The sequence below is a fragment of the Oryx dammah genome, unplaced genomic scaffold (genome assembly GCF_014754425.2).
Source record: "Oryx dammah isolate SB20612 unplaced genomic scaffold, SCBI_Odam_1.1 HiC_scaffold_6, whole genome shotgun sequence".
NCBI classification, from domain to species: Eukaryota; Metazoa; Chordata; class Mammalia; order Artiodactyla; family Bovidae; genus Oryx; species Oryx dammah.
In genome coordinates, this window is record NW_024070190.1 from 18,504,673 (window position 1) to 18,517,101 (window position 12,429).

The window sequence follows — 12,429 nt, forward strand, 5'->3', positions numbered from 1 at the left end:
CCCTCCATTTCTTTAGGATTTTTGCAAGTTTCTTTAAACTTGTTTTGTGCTTTCACAGGAAAGTGTTCTTGTGCCTCTTCTCTTGGATTTACTCTTAAGTGTTTTATATTTGTTTCTAGTATATAAAAATTCCATTGATTTTTGTACATTGACTCTGTACCTAGTGAGTGGCCTTGCTAAAGTCACTTGTAATTGTTTGTAGAGTCTTTGTATTTTCTTTGTATATAGAAATGACCTCTGTGAATGATAGTTTTACTTCTTCCTTTACAATCTTCATGCCTTCTTTATCTCTTGCAAAATTGTAGTGGCTGCGTGATTGGACAGGAAAAGGAAATAAAAGGAATCCAGATCATGAAAGAAGAAGTAAAACTATATTTATTTGCAGATAACATGGTTTTGCAGAGAAGGAAATGACAACCCACTCCAGTATTCTTGCCTAGAGAATCCTGTGGACAGAGGAGACTGGTCTATGGGGTCGCACAGAGTCAGACACGACTGAAGCGACTTAGCAGCAGCAACGTGGCTTTGTGTATAGAAAATCCTAAGAAACCCACCAAAACTTTTTGTGAATGTAAAATTCTAGGTTAACATTTCTTTTTCTTTCAACAGCTTTAAAATGTAATTCAAGTTTCAGCATTTCTTTGATATTTGGCTATGCCACGTGACTCACTTAGTTTCCTGACCAGGGAGTGAACCTGGGCCACCACAGTGAAATCACTGAGCTCTAACCACAGGACCACCAGAGAATCCCCCAGAGTTTCTTTTCTGTGTTTTGCTTTTATCTAGCATCTTGGCTAGATAATCCTAGCTGCCTTGGCAACTCCAGTCTCCGACGTCTTGTCTGTTCAGCTCCAGAGACTCTGCTTCCTTTTCTACCTCTTAACCCACGGCCCTCTGTGCAAATGGTCAGCAAGTTTCCTGAAGGGAAAAGTGGTTCACAAAATGCCAGCTCATCCCTTGTGTTTTCCTTCTTCTGAGATCATGGCCCATCAGATGCTTGTTGACTTGGCAGCTCTTTAGCAAAGAAGCTTTCTGTATTTCATTCAGGTTTTCTAATTCTCAGCAGGAACATAATTCTGACTCAAGCAGAAAAATCATTATTTTCTCAGAATTCTACTCCCAGAGAAAGAACTGGCAACAAAGAGTGATTTTATACAGGGAATTTGATGACACAAGTTACATAGCCTTCTTAGGGGGCCGATGAAACCAAAAGGAGAAAAGGTGCTTGTATCAGTTGGGTGTTTTTGAAAAAATGGTGCATAACAAAGAATCTCAACATCTTAGTGTTCTACTAAATTGAGCATGTATTTCTCACACATCTGTGGATCAGCTGAATATGGGCTGGTCTAGATTAGGCAACTCACTTCCAACCTGTGGGTCTGACCAGGCTCATGTCCTCACCTAGGCCTGCTCCGTGTTCGTTCATTCTGAGCACAAGCTGAAGGGGCAGCAGCAACCCAAGGAAAGCTTTTCCATTTAAGGCAGAGGAAGGACAAACACGTTTCTACCTTCAGCTTGTGCTGTGTCGCCTAATATCCTATTGGCTGAAGTGAGTCATGTAGCCAAGGTTCCAAATCAAGGGGCAGGGTAAACTTCACCTTTTTGGGAGAAGAGTTGCAAAGCCCCATGGCAATAGATACAGCTACAGGGAGAGGCCAAGGACGGGGGTGATAACTCAGGGTGCCATATTGACGTTTCCTAGAAATGGGTAACTCCAGGGTCTGTGCTTGGCTGTGCAGGTGCAGTCCCAGAGGAGGACAACTCCCTGTCTCGTAACTGCTGCCAGATCTCAAAGCCATTGCTGCCTATTTGGTATCCTATAGTGACAACTGGCTGGAATTTGCACAAATTTTCTTTTTTGGTCAAGTTACCTCAAGAGTCTCAAGCATCTTGCTGTCATAAGCATCACCATCAAAGGAAGAAAAGGATGATTTTCTACTTTCCTCTTCCTAGCTTCACCTGAGTGCCTCACATTTGGTGAGCAACCTGGAACCTGGTCCATAAGAGAGTCTGGGAAGCATAATTTTCAGACTTTCATTTCCCAAAACTGTAATACAGACCTTTAAAGTGGATGAGAAGGGTACTGTGTGCCATTCCACACTCTGGGGCAAACCTGAGTCATGGGAACCTGCAGAAAAAGGAGGCTCTGGAAGAACCCATGTGAACACTCTAGCTCATAACTGGTCACATAGAACCTCCCCTGCCCCTTAGGTGGCCTTTCTGTACCACTTCCCTGCCCCTGCCTGGATGATCAGAAATCCCTGTTAGGGGACAGTGGCAGTGGCGGTGGTCCAATGGTTAACACTGCACGCTTCCAATTCAAAGGATGTGAGCTCAATCCCTGGCACAGAAACCTAGGTCCCACATGACATGGAGCAACCAAAGAAATGAATAAATCAAATTAAAATTAAAAAGAAAGAGATTCCTGTTAGAAAATTGGGAGGAGGAATGGAAGCACAAACTGGAGAAATAAAAAAATAGAGCTCCATGCCTATCTATAAGGCATGAGCCTAGGTCAGGGCAGGAGAGAAGGGGAGGTGTAAACTTTAAATGACGTTGGAGGTTTAGACCACTGCGTGGGGTTGGACATTTCCAGTGCTGAACATAGCTTGTTTTTACAACTAGAAGTCACAGGAAAGATTTATTGTTATGTAAGAATGATCAAAAAAGTCATGGGACTTGCCCTAGATTTTATCCAAAGGGAAGGGGGAAGCAAGTTTGAATGGGTGACTGGGGAAGAACAGAATGAAGTAGTTAACCGACTACATTCTATAAGGCTGGCTCTTTCAACAAAATGGATGTATGTCTTAATTTATGAAGCTAGATTGGACTATCTGCCTATTATGGGTTTTTCCCCCTTAATTTTTAAGTATGGGATTATTTGCTCAGGTCACTCCTCCCCTCTCTACTTCAGGGTTGTGTTACTCAGAGTGGACTGTCAAGGTGGGGAGGAGGGAACTAGCGCTGAGGAACTGTACTAGGCCTTTGAGCATTCGCTTGTGAAACTGTACAACAGTTCAGGAGGAACTTGCCCACACTTAGAAGTGAGGGGTGTGCGCATCAGGAAGGCAATGCCATCTCTCAGGCTGCAGAACTAGGAAGTGGTGAAGCTGGAATCTGAATCAGATTCCAGATGTCTAAAAATGGTAACATTATCACATATAGCCGGAGAGACCTCAGAAAGGACAGAGGTGCTGTGGAGTGCCAGAACATTCCACAGCCTGGGATCCATGAAAGGACCTGTAAGTGCCTATTCAATAGGGCCGCTTGTTTGTCCCCGTTTGGTTTCTAGTGAGGCTGTTTGTTTCTCCACGTTTCATCCCTATTCCCCTACTTCCCTCCCTCCCTCCCTCCCTCTCCTTTCCTCTGTCCTTTGCTCCTGTCTGGTAAGTTCTCTGTTCATCTCCACTAATGAGTTATAATCCAGCAAATAACTAGCTTTGATTTCTATCTGCCCTTTGTTTGGTAACATGCTTTTATCGGTTTGCTATTTGATAAATCCGGTAGGACAAATTTGCAGGGAGTGGATGAGTGGGGTGGGTGGTGCATGGGTACAGACCAGAGGGGGGCCTGGAGCTGGTGGTCTCCTTGTCAGGAGGGCCATGGGAACGTGATTGACGGGCTGGGCCAAGCCGCAGGCCGGTGGAGGGACCCGCTGCGTGCAGGGTATGTCGCTGGAGCAGAGCGCCACCCAGTGTCGGCGCACCCCTCGGGACATAAGTGCAGCTACTGGCTGCTGCTGCTGCTAAGTCGCTTCAGTCGTGTCCGACTCTGGGCGACGCCATAGACAGCAGCCCACCAGGCTCCCCCGTCCCTGGGATTCTCCAGGCAAGAGCACTGGAGTGGGTTGCCACTTCCTTCTCCAATGCATGAAAGTGAAAAGTGAAAGTGAAGTCGCTCAGTCGTGTCTGACCCTCAGCGACCCCATGGACTGCAGCCCACCAGGCTCCTCCGTCCACGGGATTTTCCAGGCAAGAGGACTGGAGTGGGGCGCCTTTGCCTTCTCCGGCAGCTACTTGCACCCACCGAGAAAAGCGCCTACGTCCCGCAATGGATCTCTAGCGCCTTCTACTGTTTAGTAGCGTACTCGCTGCGAAGGAGAGACGCTTAAAGGGAATTCCATCTGCAGAGCAAGTTTTAAAGGATGAATTTGGAGCTGATTCCGGAGGTGAAAGGCTGAAAAAAGGACTTCGGTTCTTGTCTTCTTTGAAGAACTCAGCAGAGATCAAGATTGTGAGACAAAAAAAGGGGGGGGGGAGGGGTTCATCAGAAGCAAAATACATGTGGAAGAAGCAAAGTGTGTGTGGAAACAGCAGCCACACAGGGCACACAGGTGAGCTCAGAGTGAGTTGCATCTACTAGCGGCAGCTTAGGTTGCTTATGTAGTGTTAGTTTTCTGGACTTTTTTTTTTTTTTTTTTTCTGGCCAGTCATCTCCAAATTTGGCCCTGGTGTGGGGCACATCTCAGCCAAGCGGGATTCCAGTTTGCGTCTTCTCCCTCCTTTTGTCCTTCCCCTAAACTGAAAGCCTTCTCTGCATGTGTCCTGGGGGGAATCCACAAGAATGCACCCAACCAGGCCCAGTGATCTCACTGGGATCCCGTCTCAAAGCATCAGCAGGACACCAGTTGCAGGGCTCAGCCTGGGCCTACCTATCTCCTCCATCAGAGCTGCAGGGAAACTGATAACTGATAACTGGAGAAACTGATAAGCCAGCTAGCTCCCCCACCACCACACACACACACACTCTTCTCTCGTGTCCATTCCCCAGCACTAGCTCCCTTTCTCACAGCCACTAACCTAATGTTTTAAACCACTTTACACCCATTACAATGGCTAAAATGAAAATGACACCCTCAAATGTTGGCAAAGGTGTAGAATCGGAATCCTCATACGTGTATAGAACAGTCTTGGAGTACTGCTTGAAAGTTTCTTACAAAGTTAAATCTACACCTATCCCATAAGCCAGCAATCTCCATAGGGATTTACCTCCCCAACTACAAAATAAAAACATACATCCAGAACAAGACTTGTAAAATGATGCTTATAGCAGCTAGAAAATTGATAATGTAATATATTCATAAAATTGGTATATTCCACAGCAATAAAAAGAATGCATACTGAGTCACATGAAAACTCAGGTGAATTTCAAAAATGATGTGAGAAAAAAAGTTCACAAAGGAAATAAACTATATGATTTTACTTATATGAAATTCAAGAACAGGTCAAACTAATCTACGGTGATAGAAATCAGAACAGTGATTTCCTGCCATTAGTGGGAACTAACTGGAGGTAGAGATGAGAGAAATTTTTAGAGTGATGGAAATGTTCTAAATCTTAATTGGGATATTGGTTACATGAATATATATTTTTTCTATATTTGGGAAGTGATCTTTTTAATACAGAGAATTTATATTCTTTAGAAGTTAGGGACATTTTTCTAATAATTCCATCAAGTAAAAATAAAGGAGAAAATAAAACCAGGATTTCCCATTTAGGGGAATCACTATACCATATTGGTAAGATTCTTCCAGACAGTATGATCACAGTGTTGCATGAAAATCTGCTGCAATGCAAGAGATTCAGGCTCGATCCTTGGATCAGGAAGATTCCCCTGGAGAAGGAAATGGCAACCTACTCTAGTATTCTTGCCTGGAACATCCCATGAACAGAGGAGCCTGGTGGGCTACAGTCCATGGGGTCACAAAAGGGTCGGACGAGACTGAGCAACTAAAGAACAGCAAATGTAAATAAACACAGCTCCTTAGCTTATCTAGTGTCTGATTCTGCAGACAATTCGCTGGCCTGCCACCCGGAGCTTATCTGAGCATACAGTGAAATGAATCAGACAGAAACAGCAGGATGGAGAGAGGAGGTGCCGTTTGGCAGGAGCTGTCGGCGTGTGAGAGATCAGGCAGGAGCTTGTTCTCCCGTGACAAGAAACTGTCACAAACTGTGTAAGAAGGTTTTGTTAGAAGTTACAGACCCTTCTGCACTGAATAAGGTTCTTTTGCGTGTGTGCACTCTCATACATACTCTCATCATTTTTGTATGTGGTTTTGGAGAGAATCACAAAACTCCTGACGTTCATTTTTAGGGAAGCCAAGTTAAAAACAAAACAAGCCTGAATTTGAGAAAAAAATTTCAATGAACCAAAACAATTTTATAAAACACACCTGTTCATTTTATCATGAATTTAGCTTTCTTCAAGCAATATGATTAATCTAGTACCTCTGAGCATCCTCCAGACCTCCTGGTTAAGTACCGCTCCCTGTTTCCTCACTGGTGACTACCGTTCTCTGTGAGCTGCTGCTATAGTTGTAATGAGAGAATGTATAGAATGTAATAAGTTGTAAAGTGTCTGTTGGTAAGTAAATTCAGCGAGGTACTCAAATCCTGCTGCTGCTGCTGCTGCTGCTAAGTCGCTTCAGTCGTGTCCAACTCTGTGTGACCCCCACAGATGGCAGCCCACCAGGTTCCCCCGTCCCTGGGATTCTCCAGGCAAGAACACTGGAGTGGGTTGCCATTTCCTTCTCCAATGCATGAAAGGGAAAAGTGAAAGTGAAGTCGCTCAGCCGTGTCCGACTCAGCGACCCCATGGACTGCAGCCTACCAGGCTCCTCCCTCCATGTGATTTTCCAGGCAAGAGTACTGGAGTGGGGTGCCATTGCCTTCTCCGACTCAAATCCTAGAAATGAACAATATGACTCTCTGCCTTCCCTGATAATGAGTTGAAACATGACCATATTCCTACATTTTCAATGCCTCTTTATCAAAAGACATGGTCATCTGGAACTTGTCTAAACATAGGCTTATCTGAACTAAGCCATAGTCATGCAGAACTATAATCAAAGAAATCATGTCAGGTCTACAGTTTATTAATGAAGGAGTAAGAAAAAAATTAAGTTTGTGACCATAGCAGAAAAGCAATTCCTCAGGTCCATGTCTCAGTACTTAGCACAGCGCCTGGAATGGAGCAGGGACTAAATGGAGACAGACTGAATCCTAATGATCTGCTGCATGTTGCCTCATTGCTAGATCATTTCTCTAGAGGCAAGAAAGGGAAAGACCAAAAAATAAGCGAACAATAAACTTCACAGAATTTTCTTAGGGAAAAAAAAGTTTTAATTAATATATTTAGCACAGTTCTCTTTATAAAACATACTTATTTTAAAACCCCGAGCAAAAGCCCTGTCATTCATTTCCAAAGACAAATCATTTCAGTGCTCTTCCTTGAAGCGCCTGCATTTTCTTCCTCTGGTCTCAGAGAAGGACTGGGATGCATGCTTCAAGTCATCGAGATAAAAATCCAGGAGGGAGAAGTCCTGCTGCAGTGGGTAGCTGTTCTCATCCAACACAAAGAGGCTCTGCACCTTCAGGACACAAGGTGCCCCGCTGCCCGCCAGCAAGGCATGGAGCAGGTCCGCGGCGACCATTCCGTAGGTGACATCAGAGGGAGGGGCTGCGGAAGAAAAAACACATCAGAGGGAGGGGCTGCGGCCAGACAAGAATCAAAGTGTCCTCTCCAAGGGAATGGAAACGCTCACATGTAAAGGGTTCATTGTTTCCCTTGGTTTCTCAAGTCCCAAAGCCACTGTAAATATCTCTATCCCTGCTTTTTCTAGCCACAGGTTACTCTATTATGATGAGGTCCAATTCCTGCTGTTCTGAAGAGAAGGCACCGGTTCAGACTGATGGTGTTTCCTTTTATGGCACAGCCACCGGCTTCATAAAACAATACAGGAAAGAACTGAGATTCATCTTTTCCTAAATTAAGCTTGAAACAAAGAGGGTATGTCCACATCAGAAAAGAACTCTTAGGTTTATCTAGTCTATCTTATCATGGTTATATATACACATACTGTTTGTATAACAGAACCCTGAGTCAGCTGCTTAATGAATATCAAAATCTTTTTTAAATATTTATTTATTTGTTTGTGCCAGGTCTTAGTTGCGGCAGGCAGGATCTTCGATCTTCACTGCAGGACCTTTAGTCGTGCCTGTGGGATCTAGCTCCCTGACGAGGGACCCTGTGCATTGGGATCGTGGAGTCCTAGCCCCTGGACCACCAGGGATCTTAAGACCACAAGTCTTCCTACCCCAAGATACAGATGGTGAGGATGAAGACGGAGGAAAATCCCTCTATCCCTGGGGAAGGGGCAGAAAACCACCTTGGATCAAGACCCTGAGGCTGGGATAGGGGTAGGACCACGCACAGATACTCAACAAAGACACAGGCAGAGCTCGGCTGCTATGGCAGGAGGGACAGGGCCTGTTAGAAAGCACCACATCCAAGAACCAGACACACGAAGAACCTGTGTAGGACTACGGCCAGACAAGAATCAAAGAGAATCACTCCTGCCCCTCTCTCTAGGCTGGGATGCAAAAATGACAACCGACGGAGCCTGTGCAACCTGGTGAGGTATAAGAATGTAAGAAACTCTCTGAGGCCCGGGTGCAGGGTGAAGGATTAAAGCTGACAGGGGAGCAGGAATATTCGGAGGAAACTCTCCGGAGAACCACTCCCCACCATGAGCACGGATAATGCTAGATAATTTGAAGCCAGTGGTGACCTGAAGGTAAGCAGAGCAATGAAAAACTCAAATCCAACTCATGGTCTGGCAAAATTAACCCTACTCTGCTGACGCCCACCCCCATTAAAAGTCAAAGAAAACAGGCATGCTCACTTCAAGTACAAATACTGTTCACCTCAGTCTGTATCGTTCTATAAGCAATGTTCAACATTTAGGCAAAAATGAAAGCCAGAAAAAATAACCCACTATTAAGAGGCAGAGCCATCACTAAACGAGATTAACTCATCTGCTTAGAGAGTCTAAGACTAAGGAGGGAAGGATGGAGTTTGAGCATCTGACAACTGGATCGTCTCCACTTTTGTTGTTAGCTACTGATGCCCAGCCACTGTTGTTCCTATCATCAGAGCGGGAGTTCCTGAACATCCACATGACCGACATCTGCACAGTCTTCATATGTTTATATAGCGCTGCACATTCATTTACTTAACTATTAAAAAACTAAGGTACTGGTGTTTTCCCTTACCAACTGCAAAGTTAGAAGAGATTAGGCACCTACTTCTCTCTCTTCATGTGCTGAGACAGATGTAGAGCAAGTCTTACCTTCCAACCCACATAATCTTGTGTTTCTTTTTTTTTGTATATATGAGAATTTTATTTATTAAAAAAAGTTTTATTTCATATTGGAGTATAGTTGATTTACAATGTTGTGTTAGTTTCTGGTGTCCAGCAGAGCGAGGCGGTTACACGCATACATACGTCTATTCCTTTTCAGATTCTTTTCCCACATAGGTTATTATAGAGTACTGAGTAGCGTTCCCTGTGCTATGCAGTTGGTCCTCACTGATCACTTATTTTATACGCAGTAGTCTGTATACTCTTGTGTTTCACTCAAGCCAAACTATCCTTCTGTTTATAAACTGACAGGAAAAGAAGTTAATTTAGAGTATAATGTTCCTTCTATTTTAATATACTATCTGTACTCCTGATATGAATGGTTTCACAGAAGACAACCTCTTGATGGCATGTTGATATCTTACCTATTACTCTGTTGAGCCAGTCAGGAGAAATGTTGAGAAGAATCTTCTCTATCAGCTTTGATCCTACATGGATGCAGACCTTATATTTTCCATCAACTATGGTCATTAAAGCTGGCCTACAAAAGAGTAAACAGCTCAGGACCATCAAAAAGATTTTCAATTAAAGAAATGTTTAAATGTAATATAATTTCAAAAGTCAGTTTTATTAAAAAAATATCTATTTATTTACTTATTTTGGCTGCACTGGGACATTGCTGCTGTGCAAAGGCGTTCTCTAATCGCGGTGAATAGGAGCCACTCTCGAGGTGTGGTGAGTGGGCCCCTCATTGCTACGGCTTCTCTTGTTTTGGGGCACAACCTCTAGTGCGTGCTGGCTTCGGTAATTACTACACACAGGCTTAGTTGCCCCGAGGCATATGGGATCTTCCCAGGCCAGGGACCAAACTGGTGTCCCTTGCATTACAAGGTGGATTCTTACCACTGAACCACCAGGGAAGCCCAAATCACTGGGTTTTTCTGCAGAGTTAATTTTAATTCCTAAAACAACACTAGGATGTCCTGAAATGCTCTAGAAATGAAAGGCTTTTATTTTAAAGAGTTTCAAGTAATAAATTAATAGATTTTATTTATTTCAGATTCATTTAAAATTTTCAGATACTAATATAAGAAGACATAATTTTACCCTACTGTGCAAATTACTTTTAGAGATAAAATAAAGATGATAATCACATATTTCACAATCACAATTTCAAGTTATTTTTTTCCACTGGATTCTTTACCATAAAAAACAAACTGTTGTGCATGTCACTAAATAAAGACAAAGAAGTAGAGACAAACCATGATACACTCTAAAGAACAAACAATATGAGCAAAATGACGTGAATAAAATTATTCTGTGTGCTCTTAAAGAAAGGGATATGCCCCTTTTAAAAATAAATTATCACAAGATAAACTGAACTGAATTTAGAAAGACTTACCAGTATAGGGGAATTCAGTGTAACCACTAAAACATGACTATTGATTTTCTCTCTAAAAACTTATTTTTCCCTTTATCCACATGATGATTCTAGGTCCTTTTATCTTTTTATAATCTTTCCCCAGGGTATCTCACTTCTTCCATTCTCTTTTTTAAATTTGGATGTGCCACGTGGGCCTTCAGTTCCCTGACGAGGGACTGAACCTGCGTCCCCTGCATGGGAAGCACAAAGTCTTCACCACGGAACCTCCGGGGACGTCCCTCTTCCTCCATTCTTTATTTCAACAAATACGTGCTCAAAATTTTGTACTATTCAGTGTACACACTGGGTATACACTGGTGAACAAGAGATATCTGCTTCCTTCACTCAAGGAACTTCGGAGTTTAGTAGTATAGAAAGACAATTAAGGTTTTCAATAACGGTGGCAAGATGCTTCGGTGGGGATAGAATAGGCTTTTCAACCAACGGTACAGGGACAACTGAATAAACAAATGAAGGTGGACTCCTTCCTTATACCACATATAAAAATTAACTCAAAATAGATCATGAGTCTATATGGAAGAGCTAACTATAAAATTCTTGGAAGAAAATATAGGAGTAAGCCTCCATGATATTGGCTTAGGAAGCATACTTTTCTTAGACATGATACCAAAAGCACATGCAACCAAAGAGAGAAACAGATAATAATAAAAAGTGACATGGAGGACATGGAGGAACTGCAACCCTCATTCACTGCTGGTGGAAAACAGTTTGGCAGTTCCTCAAAAGGAGTAAAAAGTTACCACATCAACCTAGCAGCTTTGGAAAACAGTTTGGCAGTTCCTCAAAAGGAGTAAAAAGTTACCACATCAACCTAGCAATTCTACTCCTGAGTACATGCCCAAGAGAAATGAAAACATGGCCACACAAAAAGTTGTACATGAATGTTTGGAGCAGTATTATTTATAATAGCCAAAAAGTAGGTACAATCCAAATGTTCACCAATTGATGAATGGATAGATAAAATGCAGTATATCTATATGTTGTTGTTGGTTAGTCGTCAAGTTGTGTCCAACTCTTTAGTGACCCCAAGGACTAAGCCCACCAGGCTCCTCGATCCATGAAATTTCCCAAGCAAGAATCCTGGAGTGGGTTGCCATTTCCTTCTCCAGGCATCTTCCCAACCCAGGGATCAAACGTGCATCTCCTGTCCTGGCATGCAGGGACACCCGTATTACCTGGTAATAAAACAAAATGAAGTGCTTGATGTATGCTACAATATGGACGAACCTGGAAACATGTTAAAAAAGAAGCCAGTCATAAAAGACTGCACCCTGTATGATTATTTATATGAAATGTCCAAAGTAAGTACATCTGCAGAGCCAGAAATTCAGCTAGTGGGTGCTCTAGGCTGGTGGGAAGGGAGAGTGAGAAGTGGCTACTTTGGGGGTGGGAGAGGTGAAGGTGATCTAAAATGGATTGTGGTAACAGCTGCACAAGCCTGTGAATATACTAAAGCCTTGGAATTTTACATTTTATATGGGTTAATTTGATGGACTGTGAATTGTATCTCCATAAAGAGGTTTTTCAGAAGACTATGCAAGTAAATGACTCCAGGTGCACACACAGGGCACTTCAACAGAGAACAAAGGAGGCGACTAAAAAAACAACTCTGATGAAGGGCCCCTCAACTAAGACACGAACGAGTGAGCCTCGTGGGGTCAGGCAGGGGGAGAAGCAGGCGAGAATGCCCTAAGGAGGAAAAAGTCAGAGCGCTAAAAACTGTACAGAAGGCCAGTATCAACCCAGAGATCAAGGCAAGGAGTGTGGCAGACGAGTGTGATGGCAAATGCAGAGTGTGATGGGAGATTCTGGAAAGGTTCTAGGGGAATGCAGTGGTTAC

At 43.2% G+C, this 12,429-nt stretch overlaps 1 protein-coding gene across 4 annotated transcripts in view; it reads right to left on the reverse strand.

The window, feature by feature from the left end:
* Positions 1–7,101: 7,101 nt before the first annotated feature.
* The window catches only part of SHLD2 (shieldin complex subunit 2), a 109,385-nt gene continuing 104,057 nt past the window's right edge, over positions 7,102–12,429 (reverse strand). For all 4 annotated transcript variants that reach the window (XM_040242153.1, XM_040242155.1, XM_040242154.1 and 1 more), the window contains 2 exons: positions 9,571–9,686; positions 7,102–7,461 (listed from right to left, as the gene is read on the reverse strand). In XM_040242153.1, the coding sequence (XP_040098087.1) occupies positions 7,220–7,461; positions 9,571–9,686 (358 nt within the window). In that variant the 3' untranslated portion in view covers positions 7,102–7,219. The remainder of the gene's footprint in view (positions 7,462–9,570; positions 9,687–12,429) is intronic.